Source organism: Eptatretus burgeri, chromosome 16 (genome assembly GCF_056783735.1).
Source record: "Eptatretus burgeri isolate ZD-2024b chromosome 16, Ebu_testis_v1, whole genome shotgun sequence".
Lineage (NCBI taxonomy): Eukaryota > Metazoa > Chordata > Myxini > Myxiniformes > Myxinidae > Eptatretus > Eptatretus burgeri.
The window spans coordinates 7,186,843-7,200,747 of NC_140976.1; the positions used below are offsets into that span (position 1 = coordinate 7,186,843).

A 13,905-nucleotide genomic window follows, 5' to 3' on the forward strand; every position below is an offset into this window, starting at 1 on the left:
TTGACCCAGGAAACCCGTAATCCCAGTGGCTCCAACTCCTCATTCAGCACCTCGAGGGCCCCCAAAAGGATATATAAAGTCTCCACAAAGATGACTGCATCATCTGTGAAATCAAGGTCAGAGATCTTGACATTCCCAAACGATGCACCGCAGCTTGATCTCTCCGACATCCTCCCTAAAATCCAGTCCATACAAGTGCTGAAAAGTGTGGGGGGCCAGTACACACCCCTGACGAACTCCAGTAACAACTGGAAATAAGTCAGAGGTGGTACCACCACACTTCACAGCACTCTCAGTACCAGAGTAGAGTTCAGACATCAGATCGATCAGTTTTAGTGGCACCCCACGAAGACCAAGAATCCTCCAGAGGACATCCCGATTCACTGAATCGAACGCTTTACAGAGATCAACATAGGCTGCAAGCAGCCCCTGCCGAGACTCTCGTCTGCGTTCGGTGAGGACACGAAGTGCAAGGATACGGTCAATCGTTGACCTCTTTGGTGTAAAGCCTGACTGCTCTGGACGCTGGTGCTCAAGCAGATGGTGGCGAACCCTATCGAGAATTATCCGAGCAAAGACCTTGCCCGGCACTGAGAGCAGCGTCACCCCTCGGTAGTTGTTGCAGTCTTGGCGATCACCCTTCCCTTTCCAGAGAGGGACAACAAGGCCCCTCTTCCAATCAGTAGGGATGATGCCTGTGTTCCAGGCAGAGCACAAAACTGCATGCAACGACACGAGTGCAGCATTTCCACCAGCCTTGAGAAGTTCAGCATGGATGCCACAGATCCCTGGAGCTTTACCCCATTTCAACCGGTTCACTGCAGCCTGTGTTTCCACAAGCAAAGGTGGACCACAGTTGATTGGAGGGTCAGCAAAAGGGATTGTAAGACCCGAAGTCCAACTCAGCAGCTGGTGGATCAGCCTGGTACATCCGCTCAAATTAACTGGCCCAGCGGGCCTTCACTTCGGAGTCCTCTGTCAAGAGCCTACCACCCTCCGCTCTCACTGCAGTACACCGGGGGATGGGCTTGGATGAACACAATGCGCGAAATTCCCCTGTAAGTACGATGAGAATCACTTGACCACAGGTGATGCTCTACCCCCTCACAGATTCCTCGCACATGGGCCTCCTCATCCACCTTTAACGCACGTACAGTTTTACGCCTCAGCTTCCTGAACAGCTCAGCTCTGCCATTCAGCCTGACCCTGCGACTCTGGTCAATGGTATCCAGCGTCCCTTGTGACACAAAATTCTTCTTTGCCCTGCGGTGAGCTGCACAGGAGGTACTCCCACGGAGTGGGTTTTCAGATTTCTTTGTGTTTTTGTGTTTTGCGGAATGAAGGGTTTTACCGTGGCCGGAGTGCAAATCCTGCCACCAACCTCTGAATAAGAAGTTGGGGATTGGGGATCTGAAGTCACATTTTACATTAAGTAGAATTTGTATGGGTTCCAGATAGTCCTCAGTGACAAATCTAGGGGGTTTTCTGGTTGCCCGGAACCCCCCCCCCCCCAAAAAAAATTACCATTGCAGTGGCAAACCCAGGGGTTCCCTGGCCACCCAGGGGTTCCCTGGCCACCCAGAACTCCTTCTCCCACGAAAGTGTGCCACAAAAAAGGCCAGAAGCCTCAGAAAAAACTGTATCAATACCTGTACCTCATAAACAATAAACCACTAACAGCTCACAGTAATTTATTTGGAAATTATTTGGAAAATTTTTAATTTTCTGTTATTTGGAAAACCCCCCTACCCAATTCCTGGATTTGCCCCTGGTCCTGTTGGGTCTTTTGGGTCAATTGGGTCTTCTGGGTCGTCTCGGTATTTTGGGTTCCTCCAGGGATTTTAGGTCCTCATGGTCTTTTAGATCCACCGGGTCTTTTGGGTCCTTCGAAGACTTTTGTGTCTTCAGGATCTTTTCATTATTTTGGGTCTTCGAGGTATTTTCGGTATTTGGGATATTTTGGGTCTTTCAGGGTCTGTGAGGCCTTCAGGGTATTTTTCGTACTTGGGGTCTTTTGGGTATTTAAGGGTCTTTTAGGTCTTTTTCATATTTTGGGTCTTTAAGAGTCTTCAGGGTATTTTGGGTCTTGTGGCTCTTCTGCGTTTTTATTGGTCTTTAATGATCTTCTGGTTCTTTGGGGTCTTTTGGATCCTCTGGGTATTTTAGGTGAAATATTTCAGGTCAGCTGTCCAACCAATGGGTGAAGAGCAGACAGACACACATACATATATATATATATATATATATATATATATATATATATATATATATATATATATATATATATATATATATATATTACCATGGACGGTGTATAGACTCAACGTTGTTTAGTATGCTCGGTGTTTTTCTTTTTGTCTCGTGGAACGTTGTACTTCCGGTGATATAATTTTTGTTGTTTGATTTACTGAAATCGCACGGATTAAATTTCAAGCTGAATAAACTGAGAATCGCCCATCAACCAAGGACACGTCCAAGGAGACCCGAAATGTTTAAACGGAGGAATTTAATTATTTAATAAGTAAGCTGAAGAGACGTCACTTCCGGTGTGCTGCTCCCCGCACGTGTTTGAAACATGCAGCCCGGTATGTTTGGGGGGGCCTGACGTGTTGAGTTATACAAGTTTGTCTTGACGTAAACGAGTTAGTATTGTTTTAGTCGGTGTGCGGGTTTAAAGTGTCACCTTGATTGTGTTATTCGATGACGGTCAGACCGTTTCAGGTGCTTTGGGCCTAGAGGGTGAAGAGGTAAATTTTCGTGCGTGTGTCTGTCTGTCTTTTTTGTTTGTTTGTTTGTTTGTTTGTTTATTTGCCTGTTTGTCGAGTATTTATTCCTTTCGACTTGGTGCTTCATTATATAACATTTAATCATCATATTTTGCAGGTTTTTCGCCCCGTGGTGGAGATGGAAGTCGAGGAGGGGGTCGGGGCTTCAGAGGAACACCGAGGGGTGGATCCAGGGGTGGATCCAGGGGTGGATCCAGGGGTGGATTCAGGGGCGGCAGAGGCAAGTGCTGCTCATTCGGATGAAAAGTTGGAGACGTCGTGACGTCATCCGATGAAGTTTGACGTTGACGTGGACGTTTACCTTTGTATCATGTTGTAGTGCAGCTTGAAAGCCTGAAATACGAGCCTGAAGCTCGAGTTCCAAGATAGCTGATTGGCAATGCTGATGTTCCCCTTAACAACAGCCAAATGATTAAAATATTCATGTCTCGACTTCATAGTGTGGACAACCTTCGGGCTTCATCAGGTATTGTACAGTGGGTGACGTCTGGTTCTCCCTACTCACCTCCTCCCCCCCCCCCCCCCGGCCACACCCCCGGTTTATATATGCATAATCTTCAATATGTTCTAAAAATATAAGTTTCTGGGAGTAGGATGATAATATTACATGCTCTACTTTTTAAAACTGTCCATATGATTCATTTGATGTTTTATTTTGGATGATATGGAGGAAAATGTACGATTATTAAAAAAAAATTCTCTCTGCAGGAGGTGGTGACCGAGGTGGATTTGGGGGTCAGGGGTTTGGGAGAGGCAGGGGAGGTGGAAGAGGCCGTGGAGGTCCGAGGGGGCGCGGAGGGATGGGGGGAGGAAGAAAGGTCACCATAGAGCCTCATCGGCACGAGGGTGAGTTGGTACGAATGATGAGTGTGCTTTGCATTAAGATGGGAAGCAGGATCAGTAACGATTGGGAATGTTTGCTGGATGATTGGGAACATTTTCTGTGCAGTGGTAACTTGGGTGAGTGAGTTTGAGAAATGGAGAAGTCTTGAACATCCTTCTCTCCTTGGTCGGGGAAATTGTAGAATTATGAGTCGGGTGTATCAATGTATGCTGATTCTCATCTTGTGGTTTTAATTCGTTACTGGGGCTGACAAGATGGCCTAGAGGCGTGCACACGCACCGCCGAGCTGACTTGCCTCGGTTTGAACCCCGACCCAGCAATAAACTGTCATCCTGGTGTGATACAGCCATCGATGCATCTTAAACTCCCTTCTTAAACCAATGGTACTCCATCTCTTCTGGATCTGATTTTGACAAATTTCCCTGACAATATCTGCTGCTCTTCCTTCGCTCCAATTGGTTCTTCTGACCACGTCCTTGTTAAAGTGGACATCTCTCTGGCTGTTATCAGAGAACCACCTCACCGCCGTCGAGTCTGGCATTTCACTCAAGCCGACTGGCAGGGTCTCCGAGCAGCCATCAAACTTACAGACTGGTCAACTATCACTACTTTCTCAAACATCAACTCATCCTGAGAATTCTTTCAAAGAAACTTGCTCTCCCTCATGCACAGATTTATCCCCTCTCGTGTTCAGTTGTCTTACCCTTCCTCCCGCCCTTGGTTTACTGAAGCTTGTGGCGAGGCAGTTGTCCTGAAACAACTTGCCTTTGCCTCATGGAAAGCAAACCCAACTGAGGGCAATCTCAGTTCTTTCCACAAAGCTCGGAACAAGTGTGTATCTACCCTCAGGAGAGCCAGAAAACAACATCTTTCTCATCTCAAGTCTGAACTCTCAAACCTCTCTCCCTCCTCAAAATCCTGGTGGCGTTTAATCAAATCTGTTTCTGGTGTATGTTCCCCCTCCATCCCCTCCCTTACCCCAAATGGCCGCACTGCTGATTCCACACGTGATAAAGCTGAATGTCTAAACTCGGTGTTTGCAGCTAAATCTTGTGTCCGAAACCCATCACTATCTCTACCCACTTTACCCAGTCGCACCCAACTGTCCCTGGACTCTGTGTCCTTTTCTCCTGACAAGGTGGAGAGCTTGCTTTCAAACCTCGAGTCAGATTCTGCAACCGGTCCAGACGGCATCAGCCCACGTGTCCTCAAAACCTGCTCTTCTGCTCTTGCTCACCCTCTCTCTGTTCTATTCACCCTGTCATTTTCCCAAGGTCATCTGCCATCTGCTTGGAAATCTGCTAACATCACTGCCCTGCATAAAAAAGGTGCAAAAACAGATCCCTGCAACTACAGACCAATCAGCCTTCTCCCAATCATCAGCAAGGTGATGGAATCCATCATCGCTTCAGACATGAAATCCTTCCTCTTCTCCAATGGCTTGATTTCCAATCATCAATTTGGCTTCAGACCAGGTCACTCTACCCTGGATATGCTACTTCTGCTCTCCCATCAATGGATGGAGGTCCTCAATGCCAGACAGGAAATCCGAGCTGTATCCCTGGACATATCACGTGCTTTTGACACAGTCTGGCACCCTGCCCTACTCACCAAACTCTCTTCCCATGGTATTCAAGGCCATCTCCACTCATGGCTCGCAGACTTCCTCTCCTGTCGCAGTCAACGTGTGGCCCTAAATGGAGTTCTTTCATCCCCTCTTCCTGTGCAGGCTGGAGTTCCTCAAGGTAGCGTTCTGGGCCCTGTTCTTTTTCTGGTTTTCATCAATGATCTCTCGGACTCTCTGGAAAATCCTCTATTTCTCTTTGCCGGCTTGACTCCACCCTCTGCCGTACCATCTGTCATCCCTCAGACCGGCAAGCAGCAGCTTCTTCGCTCACTGCAGATCTGGATAAAATCACAAACTGGTCCAACACGTGGAACATGTCTTTCAATCCAGACAAATCTCACACTCTCACGATGTCTCTTCGAAAGGACCGTTTACAAAGCCCCATCCACTTTCTCAACAATCCTCTGGAAGAAGTCTTTTCTTTCAAGCTTCTAGGTCTCACTATCTGCCATGACCTTTCCTGGGAAAGTCACATTTCCAACCTCGCCTCAAAAGCCAGTCACTGACTGGGAATCCTCCGTCGTGCTAAGTCCTTCCTCGGCCCTCTTGAGCTCCTGACCACTTACAAAGCTTTTGTCCGTAGCCTGATGGAGTACTGCTCTCCCCTCTGGGCTGGTGCTCCTGCCTCCCACCTTTCTCGGCTTCACGCTGTCGAAACCAGGGCATTTAAGATCATCGGCATCTCCCGCAATGAAGCTGAGTCTTTGGGCCTCTCACTCAATCACCGCAGGTTGGTCGGTGGTCTTTCTGTCTTCTACCGTCTCCTCTCCAGCCTTGCCCCCCCTGCTCTCTCTGCGATTTGTCCCCACCACATTTCCACAGGGCGCTCAAGGTCCGCCAACAACCCCCTTCTGGTAAAACTACCAAAATCACGAATCACTGCACATCTTCACTCTTTCATTCCTGTTGTTTCCCGCCTTTGGAATAAACTCCCTCACTCTATTCTTTCCCATTCTTCCCTCCAGGCTTTCAAAACAGCTGTTCACCACCACCTCTTATCTTCCCCCATCCAAATCCTCGATCTTTTCTACCCCCGATAATCCACCCAAGCCCACTTCCTTCATTTCTCCTACTTTCCTTCCTGAAAGTCCCTGAAATGTCCATCTTCTCTTCGCCATGTTCCCCGTCCCATCCCCATCCCTCTCCCTTCCACAGTTCACCTAATGTGTCTGTTCCCCACTGTTTTGTCCCTTCCACTCCCGCCCCTCTTGTCTCATGCCTCCTTGCTGTGAGTTGTGTGTTAGCTCTCATACGAGCCTCGACCAAGGTATACAAAAAAAAAAACAAAAAAAATACTGGGTGTCCCATCTGCGGGCATGAGTTGGTGGACATTAAAGATCCCATGGTGTCCTTCATGAAGAGTCGTCGAGCTATCACCGACACCATGAATAAATTACAAATTCCTGCCCGAACCTGTAGGGGGCAATGCATCAGCGACATAGCTGCACCCTCAGCCAATGATGTGACCCCGCAGCCTTGTGCTGCGCACGGAAGAAGAATTATTTATTGTTAATTATCCCCACGCTTTAAAAAACAAAACTGGGGTACATTGTAATTGGCTCCGTCCGTCCGGCATGCTATCTCCTCCTAAATGGTTGTGCAGAAATTCACCAATCTTGATAGTGGCGATCAGCACATGCCAACAATGTGCAAGAGCACTGTCATTTTTGGCCCCGCTCTTAGGCCCTGTTGTGGGGTCAAAAGGTCAAGTACCAAAAAATGAAACTTTGTATATACAAGCCAACATTTGGGTACTCGTGAAATACGTAACCATTTTGTTTTGGATTTGACCACCCCCACCCCTCCTCCCCTCCCCTTCCTCCCGGTTCATGCCACGGGGATGAGAACTTCGGGTCGCGAATCAAAACAAGATTTATTTATTTATTTATTTTAACTCGAAATTGAATATCGGGTCATTCCTGGTGGAACCTTTTGCCATCTTTCATCTTTTCTTTCGGTGGGAAGCGTGGGGATTTGCGATGGCATGCCATCGACTTCGCCCTACTTTTACCTGCGATCTGTTTCAATTTATTTTGCAGTTTTTAATAATCGTGGGATGAAAACTAACCATTAGGGAAGTAGGAATAATTCTGAGCTTGCAGACCGGTTACTTGGCATACAAAGGGGCTCGCCGTGAGAACAAGTCTGGTATCGTGAGCAAGTTTAGTTCTGGCCGTGAAGAGGAGCTCGTCATGAGTGCATCTAACTGTTTACGGCTTCTCGGTAATAAACTGACTTTGTGTGGTCCTGGCAGGTGTCTTTATTGCACGAGGCAAGGAAGATGCTTTGGTCACGAAAAACATGGTACCTGGGGAGGCTGTGTATGGCGAGAAGAGGATTACAGTGGAGGTGAGTAGGAGGGGGGGGAGAGGCGATTGGTTTTATGTTAATTATATTGGTTTCAATAGCTCCACCAATTCGTATAACTCTTATTCTTTGTATCTGGCATTTGTTGATTTATGTCATCTGCCATATTCTTTCATTCAGGATGCAGACACAAAGATTGAATATCGTGCCTGGAACCCTTTCAGATCTAAGTTGGCAGCGGCCATTTTGGGTGGCATTGATAACATTCACATGAAGCCCGGCACTCACGTTCTTTACCTTGGAGCCGCCTCTGGAACCACAGTTTCTCATGTCTCTGACGTCGTTGGACCGGTATTTTTGTTTGCGTTTTCATCGATGCAACCATATTGTGGTTCCTTTTCTGTTTGTGTGGTTGAAGGTGTGGTGCTGGAGTGTTTAAAGCATGTGAGTGTTGATAACTGGGGTTGTGCGCATGTCTTAGGATGGCCTTGTTTATGCTGTTGAGTTTTCCCATCGTTCTGGCCGTGACCTCATCAATGTGGCGAAGAAACGAACAAACATCATCCCGATTATCGAGGACGCTCGACATCCCCAAAAGTACCGCATGCTTGTTGGTACGTGTTCTCTGCCTTCAGGAATTCAAACTCGTCTTCCTACTTCCTTTTGGAAACACCTTTTTCCATTTTTCATCTTGATTCATTCCGTTTTATCGCCGGTCTTTGTTGTTGTTGTTGTTGTTTTTTTTTTTTCTTCTTCCCCGATTGTCCTCGTCTTGTAGGTATGGTGGACGTAATATTTGCTGACGTGGCTCAACCTGACCAGACGCGCATTGTCGCGATCAATGCACATCACTTCCTGCGTAATGGTGGCCATTTTGTAATTTCTATCAAGGTAAATAAAAGCGAGATGTTCTCACTTTAATAAGTAATCTGTCCAGCAAATGTAAAAGTTTTCCGTTTGACATCCATCCATCCATTGGGACCATACTCTATGCAGAGCATTGGTGCTGCCTCAGCAGTCTCCTGGGCTATTGGGTACAATCCTGGATGGGTCGCCACTCAAACACAGGATACCAGCAAGCTGGCACTCATTTTGCCGACCTCGGAAGGATGTCTGGCAGAGTCAACCCCACCGGGTATTAATTCAACAGCCAAGGGAGATTTGAACTCAGGATCCTTGGATCCCAAGCCTACCACTCTAACCATTATGCCAACACCAAGCGTGTTTGACATGCTGGATTATATAACGTCAAAGGAGAGTTACCACGAGATGACAAACCTTCCAACAGACTATTTTTATTACCTCCGCCACGCAAGGTGGATGGAGGTTAGGTGGTTTTTAAATTCTTTTTTTTTATCCCTGTCTGTCTGTTTGTGAGCAGGATATCTCAAAAAGTTGTGGATAGATTGGGTGTGTGACAAAAACGAATTGATTAGATTTTGGTGAAGATGCGGATTCGAAAAGTTTTTGTAAAAATTGTTTTAAAGTGATTCTTCACCAATGAGAGATGCGGTGAAAACCGATTACGCAGTATGATATTTCAAAAAGTTGTGGACGAGTTATGACAAAACATTGTAGATGAAATTGGTTGGTTATGAGAACGAGCCGATTCGATTTTGGTTCAGGTAAGGATTCAAGTCCGGCTTATCATTGGGATACAAAACGTGAACTGTTTGGACTGGCGGAGGTATGCATTCCACCAAGTGCCGTTGTAGTTTATTAATATTTGCTTCATACGTAGTTTTTTTTTTTTTGGTGTTGTTACTACCTCCGCCACTGAAGGTGGACAAGGGTTATATTTTCACTCCGTCTGTGAACAGAACATCTCAAAAAGTTGTGGACAGATTCGGATGAAATTTGGTAGAGACGTGTATATATATATATGTATATATATGTATATATATATATATATATATATATATATATATATATATATATATATATATATATATATATATATATATATATATATATATATATATATATATATATATATATAAAAAATTCCACAATGTCATAACCTTTCTCAACCTTTTGGCACAATTTATTTTGTCCATCGTTTTACGTTTGCATGCCATTACTAACTCTTGTGTGTCTACTAGATCTTGTAGATCTAGCATTACAGGATCTCTGTATGTCATTTCCTGTTTGATGACTATTCATTATTAAACTTACCTTTGTTCCCGTAAGCTGGTCTGATTAATGCAATTAACAATACGAGAGAAACAACAAAAGGCTCGTAATGGAAGGTTATCATACACACTGCAAACAGTGAGTCTTCACTCAAAAACCATGATTGGCCGAAATGAAGTACCGCGATAACCAATTCGGAACCCAATCGGTTACCGCGATTGGCCAAAACCCATGATATTGGAGGGTTTACTGTATATCCAGTTTACTGTATCGCATATTTCAAAAAGTTGCGGACAACTTCTGCAAAACTATGTGGATTAGTTGGTTAGGTGACAATAACAAGCAGATTAGATTTTGGTTCAGGTCCATATCCAGATCCGGTCTATTGGTGGAATACAAAGTGTAAACTGTTCAGCGTAGCAGAGGTATACGCTCTTCCGAGTGCCGTTCTAGTTTGATATCTGACGTTTGTGCATTCCTTGACATTTAATTGCCTCTTTTGTTTTTTGTTCCCCCCCCCCCTCCTCTCCCTTCTCAAGGCAAACTGCATTGACTCGACGGCACAACCTGAAGCGGTGTTTAGCCAGGAGGTGAAGAAGATGCAGCAGGAAAACATGAAACCACAGGAGCAACTGACCCTGGAACCGTACGAGAGAGACCACGCCGTCGTCGTTGGAATCTACAGGTATGACGCCTTCATTCTGAATTCCCTTTTTATTAGGTCATCTCTACCGTGATGACCTAATAAAGCCGGACCGAATGACCGTCCGTCCGTCCGTACGTCCCTCAACAATTTTTCTTTCTACTCTTGATGAAACTTAGTATGTGGGTAGAGGTCGATGAGTGTTCCACAACGATATAACCTTTGTCCGGGTTCAAGGTCAGGGACGAGGTCACGTAAGTTATAAAAATCGCCATTTTCAAAACCTATCTCGTCTGCCATTCTACAAGATATTCGGCAACTGTTTATTGATTATGATAGTAAAAAAGATTATCTTGTATCTAACCGGACAGATTTTTGAATTTCCGTCACGTGATCTGGAAGATGGCCAAAAACGCCGATGCGATTCGCAAAGAAGGAAGGAAGGAGAAATGAAATATAAATAATATGGAATAGGCAAAGCCGAGAAGCGAACGTAGAATTCTTCTTACATTCGCTTCTGACTTTACATAAAACTTGTTCACAACTGTATACTTGCCAACTATACCGTGGTACGTGTAAGCGCCGCACAGCTGATGATTTTGACGCAATTTCCGGTTACTTCGGCCTGGATTCGGGATCAGCGAACAAATAATATTTTTTGATGATGCGGGAGATATCTTTATTAAAATTAACTTTGGGGGAAAAATAATTGAATAAATAAATAAATAAACGATCACTTCTGGTCAAGATTAAAAGTTCCGGAAAGAGTTTCAAAAACACTTCCTGTCATGAAAAAAATCACCTTCGGAAGTATAAAATTAACTTTGGGAAAAAAATAATTGAATAAATAAATAAACACTTCCGGTCATGATCTCCCGGCATGCATCATTCCCCATGAAAAAAACCGGAAACAAAACAAAAAACGGAAGCAAAATGGTCATAGCCAATGACACGGATTCACAATTGCCAAGGTATTGTGTTGTTTTTATTGTTTCCTATTCTCTAATGTGCACGCGTTAAGTAATATTCACAAGATAGAAATAAAACCCAATCGTGTTTATACACCGCACAGCGTTTAACAACAACCGGAAGCAAAAAGTCATAGCTAACGCCACGGATTCGAAACAGCCAGGGCTATTGTGTTGTTGTTGTTGTTATTTCCTATTCTCTCACGTGCACGCGTTAAGTATTAAGCTCACTTCGTTCGCTATAAAACGCATTTTTATCCTTTTCTATTTATACATTTTCCGCTGAAGGTGCAAAAGTTTCAAAACCCGAAATGTAAACGTCGGCATTTATTTTCAAAATATAATTTCGTGCGTGCGCGCCAAAATGCCGAGTCATCTTTAACCAAACTGCGCAGTAGTCCGGTCATGGCGTCTGAGCAGTGGCCAGCGTGGTTCAGATTGACTGTGGTTTCTGGGGCGAAGGTGATTGTTAAGAACTATGTCGGCGGTATAAATTTGAGTGACTGTATTGGTGATTTAATCGCGCAACATCTTGACAGCGAATATTCTGGCCGAACGATTGCATCAATTCAGTGCATCAGCAGGGATAATTCGCAGGCTCCTCTCGATCGTGCCGATATCTAACATAATCACCGGCGGACATAGGGCTGCAGGCTGTGGGGCGAGGCCACGGATCCCGGATGAGGGGATAAGTGATAAATTATGCTACATTCTTCGGGCTTTCTGATTAATATATCAATGAGTACATTCCATAATTAATGAATTAATAATTAATGAATCTGGCATACAAAATGTTTTTTCATACCTGACATGTTACTTTGTGCAGTGTCACGAAACTTCTGTGGAATTAATAATTAATTAATTTGCCAGCTCTAACGATTTTTCAAACCTCAATATCTCTATTAAGTACTTGACCAATTTTCATTCTGAAAGTTGCATTATAATCAGCGAAGAATAATCTACAGGATTATCATAATCTCCGAGAGCTACGCCCAATTTTTCGTTGTTTTTTTTTCTACAACCGGAAGTGAAATGTCCCCAGAGAGTGGACGGACCGGAAAACCACGTATTGCACTTACTGGTGATTCTGATGTGTTAATCCGGGTACTAAATGAACAATACATATTTATTAATTATGTCATTAGTAGTATTATCCTAGTGTATCTCTGTGAACTATTTCAATCTAAACGGTTAGTTTGGACTGTTTCGCGGTTACCTGAACTGAACATTGAGAACTTGTTGTATGATAGAGATGACCGTCACCCCCACACGGGGGTAATTATTTATTTATTGCCTTTTTTTGCCTTTTTTAACCTCCGCCATCTTCAAAGATGGATGGAGGTAACTGTTTTCACCCCTTTCTGTTTGTTTGTTTGTTTGTTTGTGAACAGTATTAGGAAAAACTCTTCGACGGATTTCGACGAAACTTGGTGGGGGGGTTAGGTGTGGTCCAAGGATCATGCCATTATATTTTGGACTTGGTCCCCCCCCCCCCAAAAAAAATTGTTGGAGAAATTTTTTTTGTTTTGCATTTCTACATGTTTTAAGTGATTTCCAACCCCCCCAAATTTTTTACCCCCCCCCCAAAAAAATAGAGAATTTTTTTTCCTTTTCTACATGTTTTAAGTGATTTCCAATCCCCCCCCAAAAAAAAAATAGAGAATTTTTTTTGCATTTCTACATATTTTAAGTGATTTCCAAAACCCCCCCAAAAAAAATTGTTGGAGGAAAAAAAATTTGCAACTTTTTTTCAACAAAATTTCGATTTTTTTTTTTTTTTTTTTTTTTACATGTTTTAAGTGATTTCCAACCCCCCCCCCCCCCCAGAGTGCTCCCCCTCTAGTTGATTGCTGTTGTACTTTTGTCCAATTCCTCCTGCACGCACAGCGCCCATGTTCTTGTTGCCGGGTTTGTTCGTTTAATTATCATAACCACTCGTGACAGATTGTGAATGTTGATAGCTGTTGTATGTTTGTCGGTTCTGAACCTGTTTTATTTTTTTATTTTTTTCTCGACATTCTCATCCTTGACATTCTTTTCTTCAGACCTCCAAAGACCAAGAAATGAAGGATCCTGTTCAATTTGAATACAATTTATGAAATTATACTTCGACTTTTTGACTTAATGTAATATGTGTATGTTTTTTTTTGTTTGTTATTCAATTCCAAATTGCTTGAGAGAAAAGTGAATGCATCATTCCATCCGCTGCAGTGCTAACTTCCTTGGTGTACTGCCCTTTCACTTAGTTTTTTTTATTTTTAAAGTTTTTCCCTTTTTGTATATAGTATTTGTGCCGAATAAAAATACAAAATGCTCGGCTCTATTTGTTTTTTTTTATTTTAATTTTTGTTTGCCTCTTCTTCCTCTGCTCGTAAAATTGCTGCTTTGGCAGCTTCACCATCTTGTGTGCCATGCGGCTTTGAGAGTCGAAGCTCGTCAGCTTCTTGCATTTGCTTTAAAGTCCAAAATGGCAGAGAGACTCGCGTTGGTGAAAACGTTTGCACTTGGCCATTGCAGACGGATCCTTTTGGCAATGTACAAGACTTCAAGGCACCGCTGAAGTTTGTCCTTGGACATGAACACACTCTTTTTCTCTC

General features: G+C 44.0%; 1 protein-coding gene across 1 annotated transcript; it reads left to right on the plus strand.

Annotated features, from left to right (window-relative positions):
- The first annotated feature begins 2,438 nt into the window (after positions 1-2,438).
- FBL (fibrillarin rRNA 2'-O-methyltransferase) lies at positions 2,439-13,627 on the plus strand. The gene is made up of 9 exons (XM_085859902.1): positions 2,439-2,585; positions 2,884-3,006; positions 3,495-3,632; positions 7,512-7,606; positions 7,745-7,915; positions 8,046-8,178; positions 8,343-8,455; positions 10,237-10,382; positions 13,354-13,627. The coding sequence occupies exons 1-9, from the start codon at positions 2,576-2,578 to the stop codon at positions 13,373-13,375; spliced, it is 951 nt and encodes a 316-aa protein (XP_085716028.1). The 5' UTR covers positions 2,439-2,575; the 3' UTR covers positions 13,376-13,627.
- Positions 13,628-13,905: the final 278 nt, after the last annotated feature.